We start from the raw sequence: 15,503 nt of genomic DNA, 5'->3' as shown, positions 1-15,503 counted from the left end.
CTAGCATGGCAGCACCTGCGTCCAACTGGACTGTCAGCAGTCTGACCAGCACTGATCCAGCTGGACCTGAACTATGTGATTTCTTGCTTGTGTTGTTCTCTCAGATGTAAGGCGCTTTGGATAAAAGCGTCTGCTAAATGACAGTAGTAGTAGTAGTAGTAGTAGTAGATGCAGATGGGATGAATTTCTTGGAATACCAATTAGTTTTAGTTGCAAACATCTAATAACGTTGACCTGAAGACTAGAGTAAAATCTCTCTTCCAGAACAAGGCCAGATCTCAGCTAAACACCAATGATCTTTGAGTACGCTTAAACAATGCCATTCAGGCTGTCCCTGTCATTTACTGAAGGACCACTAAACCGACAAATAAAAGACAATGTCAAAAGATTCTCGATAAATGAACCATGAAAGACATGTAGGAGCTTCTCACAAACTCTGTGAGTTCATCCTCAGCAGATGAATCCTCTGCTGAGGTAGAACTATGCACAATCCACAAATATATGAAAACCAGTTAAGTATTCTTCCCACTGACACAATAATATCTAACTTTATAAATTCTGTGAGCAGACATGGAACCAAGCAGTCATTAAATTCAATACACATGCACTTTGAATGATATGGCCTGTCAAAATGTATGAAATAAAAGACAACAGCTATCACAGCAGCACTTTCCGAGGGTTTTCCATGCCACAGGACATCCCAATGAACAGAAGCTATTTTCATGCTGGAGCTGAATAAGAGCTGACTGATGTGTAGATGCGTCATCACAACAGAACCACAGCACATGCAGCAACTTAGCTACAAGAGATGGAGGTGAAAGATAAATGGGTCATTTTTTAAATGTCAAGGGTATCAATATAATGTCAGTGATGCTATTTGCAGATTCATAACTCTTTTAATAAGCAAAGGCTAAAACTTTAAGGGAAATAGCAGATATTGTTTGAGGAATTTCTCCAAAGTCAGCGATTGTTGGTACTTTCCTGAGGTCCCAGTTTTGATGAAGATGGTTCTGGAGATGGTATTTTACCTGATATTTCGGTTCATTGTGGTATCATAGGACATAAAGGTGAACTGGAAGAATATTTTGCGCATGTCAGTTATTAAAATGAGAGTAATAAAGGCTTATTAACCATTAATTTTGTTTCTAATGTGTGTAAAAAATCAGAAGAATTAAGGTTCATTCACAAGAAACAAAATCACAAAGAAAATGATGACCAGGGATCCTGCAGGCTAAGCAGTATTTAAGATGATATAAAATGTAATTGAATAACATGGTCATGCAAAACAAAAATGAAGAGTAATGGAAAACTGTTGGAGAAAATGCATTTAAGGGTTTAATCTACACAAACCGATAGCAGAAAAAAGAACAGTGTCAACGCCACCATCTCCATGCTGATGAAATTTGTTCAGAAAGATGGTGATTAATCACCTTTTCTTTCAAAAGATAAAGTAATATACAGTATTTGATATTGGATGAAAAAGGATACTTAAAGTGTGTAACATTGTTTGACTATGAGCCATGTTGTAATAAAATAAAATGTGTCTTTTTACCTGATTGGCCAGTTTGGACTGGAAAACACAGGCTCTGGTGTGATCAGAGTATCACAGAAATGAGAACTGGTTCACTTTATCCCCGATATATGAAATACACAGAAACATTACTTTTTTGCATTTAAAATACACTTGTATGAATACACTGGGTAGTTGTCTTTTTCAATTTATTTTATTGATTTTTTTTAATATTACATGAAACAATTTTTCTTTGTTTTGATTATGGAGGGTGTGCAGATCTCTGTTCTGTTGTCAGTAGCTCTCATTTGAACATTTCAACAAGAGTACAGTGACGGAAATGAATGTCAGATGAGGGCCCCGAGAGAGCAAGCAATGCTGCCCTCTAGTGCAATAAAATCAGGATATTCTTCCATCCAGCCATTTTCTATACTCACTTTTATCCTTTGCAGGGTCGCGGGGGTCTGCTGGAACCAATCCCAGCTCATTACAGCCGAAAGGCAGGGGTCACCCTGGACAGGTCGCCAGTCCCCCACAGAAGCAATCCATGTTCTCTCATTTCATAGGCAGCTTTCAAGCCACCAACCAACCTAAACATGGATGTTTTGGTTCTATGTAAAGGAGTACAACGGTGCCAACAGCAACCACCATGGTGTCTTCAGGACATTCAAAGGAGCAGTAACTTACCTTTTGAAAGATAAACCCAAATGAATGTGCTGCTTGAGCTCAACATCTTGGCTGCTACCTGTTGCAGTGACTTTAGAACAAAAGGAGTCATGTCCTTAATTTTTGACCATCTTTAAGAATGAAAAGCCAGCTTACATGTAATAAGTATAAAGCAGTTTATTGTTATTATGCAACATTGAAAAGTTTCCTTTAAAGATGAGACAAACTCACTCATGAAAAACTGAGGTCTGTGAACATGTTGACAAGTATACAAACAACAGGATAACCTTTATGAATAGTCTATTTACAGATAAATATACAAATGCAGTAAATCAGAACTAAACCTGAGATTAGCATTTATTAAAAATATTTAAAACTTTGTAAAAACAACATTGTATTTACAGCAATTTAATTCTTAAAAAAACAAAACTGCAACATTTAAAGCCTGACATTTTATACTTCTTTTTGGGGAATAAGAGGTCTCTGATGCTCCAATGACACTTTCTGGTTGTGCAGTGACATAAGTGCTTCCCTCGTTTGATTCAGAGATCTGCATGACAAAGTTCTTTTCTTCACCCCCCCCATAAAAGCACAAATAATATTGCCATTTCCACCTTGGGCCTGAATAAAAGCAGCCAGAAGTTCTGGCAGAGCCACTGGAAATGTTGTTGACGATGACCCTGGCCATTTAAAAACGATCAGAACAAAAACACCATCAGAGGCGTCTGATGCTCCTCTTGCTGCGAGCACTCCCGGGTAGGATTGGATTTGTCTTGGAGGTAGAGAATTGGGATTTTGGCTGCACCATTCGGCAGGGCGTCGAGCCATGGAAAGGTTCTTGACAACGGGTGCAAAAGTCAAAGAGGCAGCTGGAGCGAGTGCAGGTGGCCCTTTGAACCTCGCTTAAATGGGTAGCCGGTGAGCCACAACGCCTGCAGCACCGCTGAGACTCGTGATTTTTTAGCCTGCTGGCAGCCTGGAAAGAGAAAAAAGATGGTCATGTTTATTGAAAAGTGAGGCTTTACACAGAGTTTACTTGCAATAAAAGCAACACAGCACAGCCATAGAGCAGATTTTGATGTTCAACACACCTGATGCGTCCTAGATCAGATACAACTATCAGTTCATGCAAAAACTACTTTCAAATGATCTAAAGAGTGGAGGTGAAAACATAGTTTTAATAACACTTGCCTGCGTGAATTGATTGAAGCGTGTAGACTGATTTTTAGGTGTGCTGTCCTGGACGGAAGGTGTCCGTCTATTGCTCTTAGAGCTTGGAGTGGACAAGGAAGAGGATGATGAAGGTGCACTTGAGGAAGCCAGAGTCTGCATGCAGGATAACACCACCCTGGACATAGTCACATCTCTCGTCAGACCAGAAGCCTTCTGCCTCAGAGAGCTCCTCGACTCCTAGAAAAGGTAAAAGTAATATCAGTACATCTGCCCTTAGGTCATGGACTCCGTTTGCGATGGATAAGACGTCCATACTGTGTTTTACAGTAGTTTTCTCACCCTGAGTGCTGTCTCGGCTTGCTGACACCTTCTCATAGCTGCTGTATCCTCACAGATTATCTTCCTCCACGTCCGACTCACTTTCTTACAGCTGCAAAGTGATAAAACAAGAACTTGAATATAGAGGAAAAGAACATGAAAAAAACCCTGAACCAGATTAAGTTACTTAAATGTCCATACAAATTTTCCAAAATGAGAAGGTCATGAGCTTGACCAGTTACTTCATCAGATAAGACTGTATAAACTTTGGGCTGCAATAGCAGTTGTTCCTGATTTAACCTGAATTTCCTGTTTCTCTTATAAGATGTTTGCTGATAAGAATCAACATGCCTATTTGCTTCTCAACCATCTCTACTGATAGTGAAGGTTTCCTTTACCTAATGAGATCCATTTCCCCCAGCAGTGCCAGGATGTTGGTTAGGATGCTTCTCATATTCCTGGACAGCAGAGACGTAAACATATCGACATATTCCAGACCCATATGACCCCCAATCACACGATCCAAAAGATGGTTCTCTGCCACCTTTGAGATGATGCTCCAGTCATATCTTTAAAAAAAAAAAAGAAACAAGACTAGTTTAAGACAATGACGGTCACACATTTGAATCAAATACAACAACCACCCAGTGAAATTAGACAAAGGTTAAGTCTTCAGGTGTTCATTCTGACAGGACATTACAAAGGAAATAGAGGGGGTTGTAAAGCTCTTTTCTAGACGCAAATCTGGTTTCGCAAGATAGAGAGCAACTCATTTAACAGAACTACTTCCTATTGGAGAAACAGTCAGACTTCTCTAACCACAAATATCCCCCAGTGTTAGTTCAACTAACAAAATAAGTAATTATATTCCCCTCTGATGAACATCATCATGCTAAAATAATAGAATCTCACCTCTTATTCTTCTTGTAGTTCTTAGCAAGTTCTTCACATACAACCTGCTCAAACCTGAGAATGGGCAGGTTGTGGTCAGTGTGTCGGTCGGAGGGGGTTGATGACAGTGTCCTTCTCACTGAACGACCCACAGGAGTGGAAACCGCCAGAGACGCTTGATGGCTGGGTTTAGTCCTCCCTTGGCATTTAGTAGGAGAATCCTTTGAGACAGCAGTCTTTTCTGGGTGTGCTGCGGCAGCAGAGAGCCCTGCTGCTGGTTTCTCCTGAACAAGGCCTTCCTCTTCATGGTGACACTCGATCCGACTATTGTGCAAAGATAAATAGCCACTATCTTCAAAGCATTCATCCTGTGTCTGCTCGTGTTCCGTCGTGGTGCTGTTTTCCTTGTTGTGGACTGCACTGACGAGGTTCTTGATAGCAAACAGGGTGTTGGTGACCTCTGGAGAGGGAGCTTTGATGGGGTTGGGCTCCTTCACCGGAGAGGCTTTGAGCTGCAGCAGCTTCGACTCTGCTGCAAAGCTTTTCTCCATAGTGCCGTCTCTCCTGGCCTCGTGGTAAGGGTGTTTCATGGTAACCCTTTCACAGTGAAACATACGCACACTTGAGTATGTTGATTCCTACAGAAATAAGACAAAAAGCAAAAGTTAAGATATGTATAAACCAAAATTTGGAGTATTGGATCCTGGTAGAGCCAAGCTACTTAGTAGGCTTCTCTGCGTAGCTAGAAAGTGCATTCTGTTCAATTGGATTCATGAGAAACCTCCATCAGTAACCCAATGGTATAGAGAAATCTACAGTTCTTCCGATGGAAAGACTCAGTGCCAAATTAAAAGATAGGGAAGATAACTTCATGAAAATTTGGTGGCCTCTTATAAACCATTTGCCCAGGGATCTATCTGCCTTGATTTATAAAGGAAGCGATTCTTTGGATTTTAGACCCCCAGCTGTACTCTTGCAGTTTACCTTCTGATGTGCTCGGTGTGTGTACTACACAATATAAATTTTTTTAATTTACACAGTAACTGTGTTGTATCTATAGATGTGTCGATTGCCCTTTTCTTTTCTTTTTGTTTGTATTGTATTCTGTTTTTGATTTATACCTTTTGTGTTAATACTGAAAATCAATAAAATATTATGAAAAAAAAAGATATGTATAAACTGCGACTTAAGCCTGCTAGTCAGAACGGCTTCTTCCGTGCAAACCAACTTAACTGAATCTACTTTCAAAAGTTGACAATCAAGTCACCCGACATGAAACAAGTATAATTGTAAATGAATACTAACCTCACCTCATCACTCAGGTTAAAGCAAAGAGACGCTATAGATGAGTATTTTCTAAAACAAATCTTTTTGGCGCGACGCGATTTGGCGGAAAGATGGTGATGACGCGAAGGTCCTCGTTTTACATCTCTTAATGCTACAAGTTACTTTATAATTAAGTGTCTGGTTGTATCCTGGTGCAAGTTAAAATACATATGTTGAAATAAACTTCATCGACCTGAATATTTAGTCACGTATATTGTGTGGTAGCTTTTGAGCAGGTAGCTTTCAATTAAGAACCAGCTTCACCTTAGCCGGTTTTTAATGCAATTATTCAACACTTAAAAGACTATTTTAAACAGAATCTCAAATACAATATTCTTTAGGTTGTCGGTGTTAGTTTGGATTAAATGCTTAACACTGAAGGACTGGCAGAATGACCGAGCTGGTGCTCAGTATTGCTAAAGCTGCTGTTAAACCACGACACTCCGGTATATAATATACGTTTGCACCTGCAGAATATGTGAGGAAGACTCTTACCTCGGGTCTGCAGTCCAGGTGACCGAGAACAACTCTCTTCCCTCCTTTTACCCGCTGAGCTGCAGTACAAATGACACGACCGTCCGCCTGCAACATTAAACTAGTGTTCACAACTAAAAATGCGCCAGTTATTTTAAATCGGGTATGTAAAAGGCGCAAACCAATCAGAGCAAAGTGGGTGTTCGTCCCTTTAAAACGTCGACCAATCAGATTTGACTTTATAGGGACGTCAGATCGCAGTCAACGTGGTCCCACTAGATTTCCATCCGACTGGAAACACGGAGTAAAAAAGTGACCTGATTCTATGCTGTATAGTTTTTATTCAGTCTGTGGCTATAAAAGTGATCATCCCCCAGATAACCTCCTTAAAATCATTTATATCTCAAGGGAACTTAATTGTAGGTTACACTTTGCTCTAATTAGGAATATTTTTGGAGCAGTCGGCTGCTCCATTCTGTGCTACAGCAAGACATCCGTCTAGGCTCCTCATGGATATATAGGCTACACGTGTGTATCTATGCCCCTTACTATTGCAAAGTTAAATACAATTACAAAAAAGAGCATCTTGCGCTCCTACCTAAGATTTGAGTCTATATTATTGTTCATTTTGATGCATATGTGAAACATCTCAATCAATTAAACTTTTATTAGTAATGCACTTCTCATGTGGCACTGCAACACAAAGTGCAAGAGATGATAACATAACATTAAATAAGGCCTATGCTATTATTTTTTACATGCATTTACTGTTAAAAGGCAAGTGTTAAAAAAAAAAGACAGACAGGAGGGGGATGGGGTTAAGGTTGGGGCTCATTTGTCTTTGGAGTCCTAATGTTTGAGAAAAGATCTACAAGAGCAGCCATTCACAGGGCAGTGAGCTCACACCCCAGGCTGGAATGTGTGAAGTGAATCTTGAAAGAAACCAAACTGAGGAAGTTTTGTCTGTGTGTGTGTGTGTGTGTGTGTGTGTGTGTGTGTGTGTGTGTGTGTGTGTGTGTGTGTGTGTGTGTGTGTGTGTGTGTGTGTGTGTGTGTGTGTGTGTGTTTGTTGGTTTCAGATAGCTACACAGTAAAGGTCAGTAGACTTGTATGTGGTTTGTGGGGCATCTTTACATGTAGGAATGCAAATTAAACGCTAGTCCCTGCATCTGTCCTGTTTTCTTTTTTAAGTCAAATTTCACGTCACAGTCATTTCCACTGTAATTGACATGTATATCCAGTGTATGAAACTAAAAGCCAACTCCATTGTCGAATATTTAAGTCTTTTTTTAATTTGTTTAAGCCCATGGTTTCAAATCTAACTCAATTTAACTTTTGCTGAAAAACTATTTTCACATTACCACTACATGCAGTTAATCTGTGGCAAGAAGCATGCCATATATTCAAAATACAGTGCTGTGACGAGTATCTTGCAGTTAACTTTATGATATCATGTGCAAAGACAGTATACCTTTATGATATTATTTAGCTGTATCTCTTGTTTATTTTTTCTTTATTTTTCAGTTACACTATATATCACTGTGTATCTGTGGGATGGTTTGATTTAGTTGAAAAGTGGAGTAATAAAAAAACTAAAAAAGGGGAGTAATAATGAGTTACAGTTTATTTCATTTGTGCATAATGTTGCATCAATCTCTGAATGTATTATTCAAAATGAGCAGAATTTCACATCAGATATGTTTAATCACAGCAGATATCGTTTTTAAGTAATAGACAATAATGCATTATTTGATTATGTAAATCAGAGGTGGGTAACGAGTTACATTTACTCCGTTACATTTACTTGAGTAAGTTTTGGGAAATTTTGTACTTTTAGGAGTAGTTTTGAATCACTATACTTTTTACTTTTACTTGAGTAGATTTGTGAAGAAGAAACTGTTACTCTTACTCTGCTACATTAGGCTACGTTGAGCTGTTACTTTTCTTTTATCCCTTTTTTCCGCGTAATCTCATGACATCACTGGGTGATTCTTTGGGAAAAATGTTTGTTTTTGCATGTTTTGTCACATATACACAGACTCGAACACACACACAGAATTTATATGAGTTCATGGGCTTGTTCTAGTTCTGGTTAAAAAAGAAAAGTACAAAGGCTTGAAATTTTGTGCTACTTGTGCTTAATTTATTTTTTTATTCTGTTATTATTTTATTTATTTTATTATTTATTAAAGTACTTGAATTTACTTTAAGATTATTTTAATCTAAGCTATTTTTTATTAATTTTAATTTATTTTATTATTTTATTCATTTAATTTGCCTGAAGATGATTATTTTGTACTTTTGTCTGTTTGAATGGTTGTGTTAAAAAAATAAATCAGACGTTACTCAACAGTTACTCAGTACTTGAGTAGTTTTTTCACCAAGTACCTTTTTACTTTTACTCAAGTAATTATTTGGATGACTACTTCTTACTTGTACTTGAGTCATATTAATATGAAGTAACAGTACTTTTACTTGAGTACAATTTTTGGCTACCCAACCCCCCTCTGATAAAAAAATACTAAAAGAGACTAGCGGATGAGACCGGACTGTAGGAACGCAACCCTCCCGCAGGTTGGCGCTGTTGCCAGTTGTCGAGAAAGATTTCCAGCGAGGAAGATCATTCAACATGTCAGCGCCCTTCTGCAAGGTGGTGTAAGAGCTGTGTTTTTGGAGCAAGCATCACAAAAATCGCTACTGGAGTATTTTATGACAACAAATGACTGAAACGTAAACACGACGATGTTTCCGGCTGCAGATGAATATCTGATGAAGGCTTTGGATCATTTCAGGGAGGCATTTTAGCACTGAAATGTGTTTTGTTTACCCTGTCAAATGGTCGTGTTATAGTTTCCGGATTTAAATCTGGTTTTATTAGCAACATTACGCCTTAACAGACATTTATATCAATATCTTTGAATTTAATTTATGATTACGATGTAAGATTTTGATCCTATACCCACTGTAGCTGCCAGGGACGTGAACTTACTATAACAATTATTAATTGTAACCTATTGTAAGGTTTCAACAAAAGTAAAGCGTGTTTCTCGTATGACATACATGCCGAATTAAATACTTTATTTGTCTCGTACATAATTAATCTTAATATAGAAAATAGGAGGCATTGATTTGTAATTAAATCCAAATTATTTTAAAGCAGAGTATTTTTGAATGCGATTTGGCGGTGTGAGCAGTAGCAGCACAGCCAGGACTGTTTCCTGCTACACTGATGCGACAATCTTCCAGTCAAATCTGCTAAAGCAATGGCGTACAGAAGACTCACAAGCCTTCTTCCTAGAGGAAGGGATTGCATTCCCTGTATAGAAAAATCTCTCCCTGTGATCACCCAAACTGCTCATGAATCTGCTATCCATCACTTTGGGAGAGGCAAAAGGACTCTTCACACAGGTGTACCATTGATGATGAAGCTGCTTTCGGTGGATGAGCTTTTTGCAAAGAAATCTCTGCAGCAGTACCTGAAGAATATGGAAACAGAGTACAGCAAGTGTTTACAAGGGGTCAGTGATAATCTGACAGAAGATCCGTGTAGTGAAGGTAAAATGAGGGCCAAGAGGACCACAGTAATGAAGCTGGCTCCTCTCATTCAGAGCATCAGAGATCTGGAGAAAAAACAGAAAGAGATCGTGGAGACTGACGTGCTCTTAAAGGGTGAGATGCAGAATAGTTTGAACAAAGCTGCACCTTTCAGTTTTTTAAATTGTATATATGTTAATAAGTGCCACATTTGTTTATATTTACTGTTTGCTATTTTTAAATCTGGGTACAGTGAGCGAAATAACCAGAGTCAAATTCCTTGTCAGGCAATGTTCAAACTTGGCCAATAAATTCTGACTCTGATTCTGAAAGGTTTATGCACATATCTCTTATCATTACAGCTGCTCTCAGGTATATTTCAGCCAGTCAACCAAGACTGTAAGAATTCAACCATTAATGTTACTGTAATCATGAGTAATTATGGATAAATGCTTCACCTCTGTATTTGCAATTCTGCATAGCAACATCATATACACAGAGAAACATTGACATAAAGTCAAATATTTGTTAAAGTAAGTCAGTGCGATTGATACATTAGCTACCAGAATAAAAGCATTTTGGAAAAAGTTCTGTCCATAAACAAATTTAAATTATTATACTCAATGCTTAGCTAAAGTGTATGTTTTATTTATTTATTTTCCCACAGATGAAGATCTAGCCTTGAGAGAACTGGCAGAGCTCGAGAAAGAAGGCTGTTTGCAAGATATTCAGGACCTGAGACTAACGGTAGAACACTTTCTGACAAGATCCTGAAATATAAAGGAAAATAATTGCATAAAAAAGACATTGCTTTATCTTCTAATGGAATCATATGAACAAGTTGACAATGTTATTATTTGTTATTCTTTACTATTACATTCATTCATGTTTCATATATCAATGTGCTTGATCAATCAGATCCTAGATAGGTTGATCCCAGAGGAGGAGGCCGACCTAAGTGACCTCGTCCTGGAGGTAACGGCAGGTGTTGGTGGTCAGGAGGCCATGCTGTTTACTGCTGAGGTCTGTTATCTGTTATTATTTTAAATAGATTTGTTAAAATTATTATTATTGAATAGAGATGTGTCACAGTGTGATAGAAAGAGATCATGCTGAAGCGCATGCAAGTGTTTTATTACAGAAACTAAAATTAATATTCATAGTCTTGACTTTAGTATTTATTTTGTGTCTTATCAGGCTTATTTTAAATCACAGTAGAATATTTTCCGCATAACTAAATGCTGTTGTTCTGTCTGCTGTCCTCTAAAGGTGTTTGACATGTACCAGGGCTTTTCTCAGCACCATGGTTGGTCCTTCGACGTCCTGGAGCACATGACTAGTGAAATCGGTCAGTAGCTTTTACTTTGATGACAGGCATGGTCATAAAGCCTTAGTGCACCCTCTTGTAAAATGCTTCCTGAATTACAAGGGTTTTTTATTAGCTATTATTTTATGTCTCTGTCTAAAAAGAAGTAAACTGGTTTTCGTGTTGTGTTTCCATGTTAGAAGCATGGAGAGTGATGGAGTTTAAGAAGGTGGCCAAAATATAAGGGATGTATGTAACCAACTGATCCAGCTAATATCTCAGCGAAATGATACTGAGCCTTCTCTGTAGTTCTGTTTCTACGTTGCAGTAGCCAATAACAAACACAAGGGGGAGCTGTTACTTTATCACTGGCTCACATGTCAATACATTTTGCTTCGCACAGGAAGAGGGAGAGAGAAACTCTTAAGAGTGCAGTACATTTTTGCATTTCACCAAAATTGATATTTTTATAAACTGAAGTCAAGAGATGGAAAACCTCCCTTTTGAAAAATTGGAATAACAACGTCTCATTGCACCCGTGTACGATAAAATGATTGAGGCTGTGAAAAGTATCACTCATATAAAGCTGAAGTAAACGTTTTTACTAAAACTGCGATGACATAGTGTTCATGGTTTACCTGTGACTATGCCAGGTGGGCTACGTCATGCTTCAGCCAGCATCAGTGGTCATCAGAGCTACAAGAGGATGAAGTTTGAAGCTGGAGTCCATCGAGTTCAGAGGGTCCCCAAGACTGAAAGGCAGGGACGGATGCATACAAGCACCATGACTGTGGCTGTGCTGCCCCAACCCACCGAGGTACAGCTGCACCACATAGATGGACGCCACACAAGCTACCGTTGAGTTCAGTAAAACCCAGTTTCCTGCAGGAATGGCTTATGTAAAAACATTGACAGGTTATGCCTCTTCCTTAGTAGGAAGCATTTATGTTGGGAATGGAAGTTAGATTGAAATAATGAAGATAATATACAAACTGCAGAAATATGGACATCTTTTAATCTTTAATCCATGAAGAACTTGTTAAAATTCAGTTAATTTGTTCTGATTTAAGGGTTTGTTGCAGCAGTACATTTGTACACAATGATTACCAGCACTTACTGTATTTACCCTGCAGATACCTCACACAGGAGACAGTTTCTTCTTCTGCTCAGCTGTTGTCTGTCTTGGCTGTTCTTTACAGATATCTTTCACAATAAACTCAAAGGACCTGAGGATAGAAACTAAGAGAGCGAGTGGGGCTGGAGGTCAACACGTCAACACAACAGACAGCGCCGTCAGAATAGTTCATCTTCCAACAGGTAAAAACAAAACCCCCAAAAGACTGAACATCAAATTCCTACTCCTGCTTAAGGATGCTGTGGGATGGCAGCATTGACCACACAACTGTTTAGCCGTCAGACAGAACATCCACCTGTTTTCCGTACACACTTCATCCTTTTCAGGACTGTTTGGAGGCAGGTAGTAAAAACTGTACATTTCAGCTTTATGTGCAGTGGGATATGAGTCAGCAGGTGCTTCAGGGGTGACTTAATTTGTCCCAAGATGTAAGCAAAAGTTACCCTTTATTAAAAATATACAGTTTGCACAAAACAAAATAATGGGTTGAAAAAGAAGGAAGCTAAGATACAGTATAAAACAGAAAGTGAAAGCTGGTTATCTGTCTCTTTCTTGTCTCATTTTTCCTGTTACCTCGCCTCCAACCACTAGCAGATGAGTGCCCTCCCTCAGTTAGTTATGTTGAACATATTTTTATCTAAAGAAGGAGTTTCTCCCTACAACCCCTACCAATTGCTTCTCAGCACTTGAGTTACTTGAAGAACAGTTTACTGATTATTTATTATCTTAAGACGGTTTGTACCATTAGACGGTTGCAGAGTTCTGACAGTAGTAGACAGAGCATGCCCTGGACCGGTTTCCAACACAGGCAGAAAATCACGCCCTCACCCACATGTAGGCCACAAGAGCAACACTGAACCATCTTTCTGTGAGGCAGCGAGGTTAACCACTTCTGTTGTCTCATGAGAATAAAAACTCAGTCGTAGCAAAATAATACACAAAAAGTTTTTTTTGTGCAGGTCAGGTCACTTCAGAACACAGACTTTAAAGTAGAACTTATGATTTAAAAAGCGTATTGTCCTCCTCTTGTAGCATTTCAAGAATACTGAGTCTTTAAATTATATAATGTTTGTATTTAATCTCAGAGAATAAAAAGGGGGGGTCATGTATATGTGAAAATCCTCTTGATACATGATGATACATGAATTGAAGTCATTGCTTGATGTTGTGTACTTTATATCTTGGTCAAATGAATAGAAAATAAAAACCTGTGACTTGCCGGTTCCTGTAAATGTCTGTTGTTGTAAGTTGGGCTTTTGCACAGTTGTGTGTAAATGTCAAGGTTAGATTTGGTGCAGAATTTTATTCCTAAAATTAGTTGTGAAAAAAGCATAAGCCAGAGGGAAATCTTGTTAAACGTAGTCCTCAAATGTTTGCATTTTGTAGGTGTGGTTGCTGAGTGCCAGCAGGAGCGATCTCAGCTGAAGAACAGAGAGAAAGCCATGAAGGCTCTGAGAGCAAAGCTGTACGGCATGAAGCTGGAGGAGGAGACCAGCAAGCGCTACAATCAGCGCAAAATCCAGGTGAGAAACATGCAGTCAAATAGAAACAACATCTGCAGGTATTATAGAATACAGGTGTTATAGTAAAACAAATGTGATGCTGGAGTGGATTGATTATGTCAAGATAGAATCAGTGAAAAAAACTCCTTGCATCTTAATATTGGGGATTTTTGTATGCTGCTAAGAGATGGACAACACAAAAAATTAGCAAAACTGACTAGAAATGGGTCTATCTAAAATGAATGAACACTGACAGCAGCTTCTTTTTCCTCTAGATTGGCACCAGGGGCAGATCAGAGAAGATCCGGACCTACAACTATCCCCAAGACCGAATAACAGACCACCGCATTGGGATGACAGTGCACGACGTCAAAGGCTTCCTGCTAGGAGAGGATCTGCTGGACGAGGTGAACCTGTCGTTGCAGGACTTCTCCAATCAGGAAGCGCTCATGGAGCTGCTGGATGACAGCTGCCAGGATGACTCATAAATTTGGGCCTAACAGAGACAAACTTCTTGTTGCATGTTTATGTGACGTTCCAGAGTTATGGTACTGGTAATCCCTGCTCTGTTTCAAGTTTGGAAGTAAAATCTGTGAAAGAGAAAGACCACAACACACTGAAAATGAGGACGGAGTGCTCCTCGAAGATTGTGAACCTCGGCTGCAGATATTCATACTTTGAAACACTCAAAAACTTTTAAGCTTTCAGGTAACTGATAATCTCTGCTATTAAACTGGAGAAAACATTTTTGGCAAGGACTAACTACAAGAATTCAATCTGCAGTTGTTCATCTCTTCGACTGTGAGAGAGGCCTTTTGAGAAATGAGACGAGGAAAAGAAACATTTCCTTGGAAATACAAGATTGACGTATTAAAATTGAATGTAATCATCGAACAAATGACTTGTTTTCTGTTTTCATCAACATGGTCATACCACTGGATAACTCTTAATAGGTACAGATCCGGGGGCTTAAAGTCAAGAGAAATGCATGCACAATAAACAGAAGAGCTGATCTTCTTTTACAGAATATTGTTGGTTCCACATATTCACTCATTCTTGTTATTTTTTAATTTTTAGTGGACAAAAGTGTGGATTGACATCTTTCTCTTAACCCATGTGCTGTCTTCGGGTCAAGGAAGGAGGAAGGGAGGAAGGGAGGAAGGAAGGAAGGAAGGAAGGAAGGAAGGAAGGAAGGAAGGAAGGAAGGAAGGAAGGAAGGAAGGAAGGAAGGAAGGAAGGAAGGAAGGAAGGAAGGAAGGAAGGAAGGAAGGAAGGAAGGAAGGAAGGAAGGAAGGAAGGAAGGAAGGAAGGAAGGAAGGAAGGAAGGAAGGAAGGAAGGAAGGAAGGAAGGAAGGGAGAAAATAAGGAAGGAAGGAAGAAAGGAAGGGAGGAGAGAGCAGGAGGAAAGAAGGAAGGAAGGGAAAAAAGAAGAAAGGAAGGAAGGAGAAAAGAAAGAAGGAAGGAAGTAGGAAAGGGAGGAAGGAAGGGAGAAAAGATGGAAGGGAGAAAGAAAGGAAATAAGGATGTAAAGAAGGTAATAAAAGAACGGATGACGAAAGGGAGGTAGGAAGAAAAAGGAGTAAAGGAGGGTAAAAAAAAGGAGGAAAAGAGGAAAGCAAGAAGGAAGGAGAAAGCAGGAGGAAAGAAGGATAGAAGAATTAGGTCATTT

At 39.1% G+C, this 15,503-nt stretch overlaps 2 protein-coding genes across 2 annotated transcripts; one reads left to right on the top strand and one right to left on the bottom strand.

Moving 5' to 3' along the window:
- Positions 1-2,354: 2,354 nt before the first annotated feature.
- Positions 2,355-6,478, bottom strand: fbxo5 (F-box protein 5). Its single transcript, XM_061744957.1, has 6 exons — positions 6,380-6,478; positions 4,580-5,196; positions 4,066-4,236; positions 3,689-3,779; positions 3,368-3,586; positions 2,355-3,152 (listed from the first exon to the last, which is right to left on the bottom strand). Exons 1-6 carry the CDS (start codon positions 6,473-6,475, stop codon positions 2,892-2,894), a joined length of 1,455 nt encoding a protein of 484 aa, XP_061600941.1. The 5' UTR covers positions 6,476-6,478; the 3' UTR covers positions 2,355-2,891.
- A 2,523-nt stretch (positions 6,479-9,001) lies between these two features.
- On the top strand, positions 9,002-14,732 carry mtrf1l (mitochondrial translational release factor 1-like). The gene is made up of 8 exons (XM_061744885.1): positions 9,002-10,026; positions 10,559-10,638; positions 10,810-10,914; positions 11,161-11,239; positions 11,851-12,014; positions 12,397-12,514; positions 13,719-13,855; positions 14,110-14,732. Exons 1-8 carry the CDS (start codon positions 9,621-9,623, stop codon positions 14,320-14,322), a joined length of 1,302 nt encoding a protein of 433 aa, XP_061600869.1. The 5' UTR covers positions 9,002-9,620; the 3' UTR covers positions 14,323-14,732.
- The last annotated feature ends 771 nt before the right edge of the window (positions 14,733-15,503 follow it).

Source organism: Cololabis saira, chromosome 17, assembly GCF_033807715.1.
Source record: "Cololabis saira isolate AMF1-May2022 chromosome 17, fColSai1.1, whole genome shotgun sequence".
Lineage (NCBI taxonomy): Eukaryota > Metazoa > Chordata > Actinopteri > Beloniformes > Belonidae > Cololabis > Cololabis saira.
The sequence above is the reverse complement of the archived record's forward strand: the minus strand, read 5'-3'. Positions and strand labels throughout refer to the sequence as shown.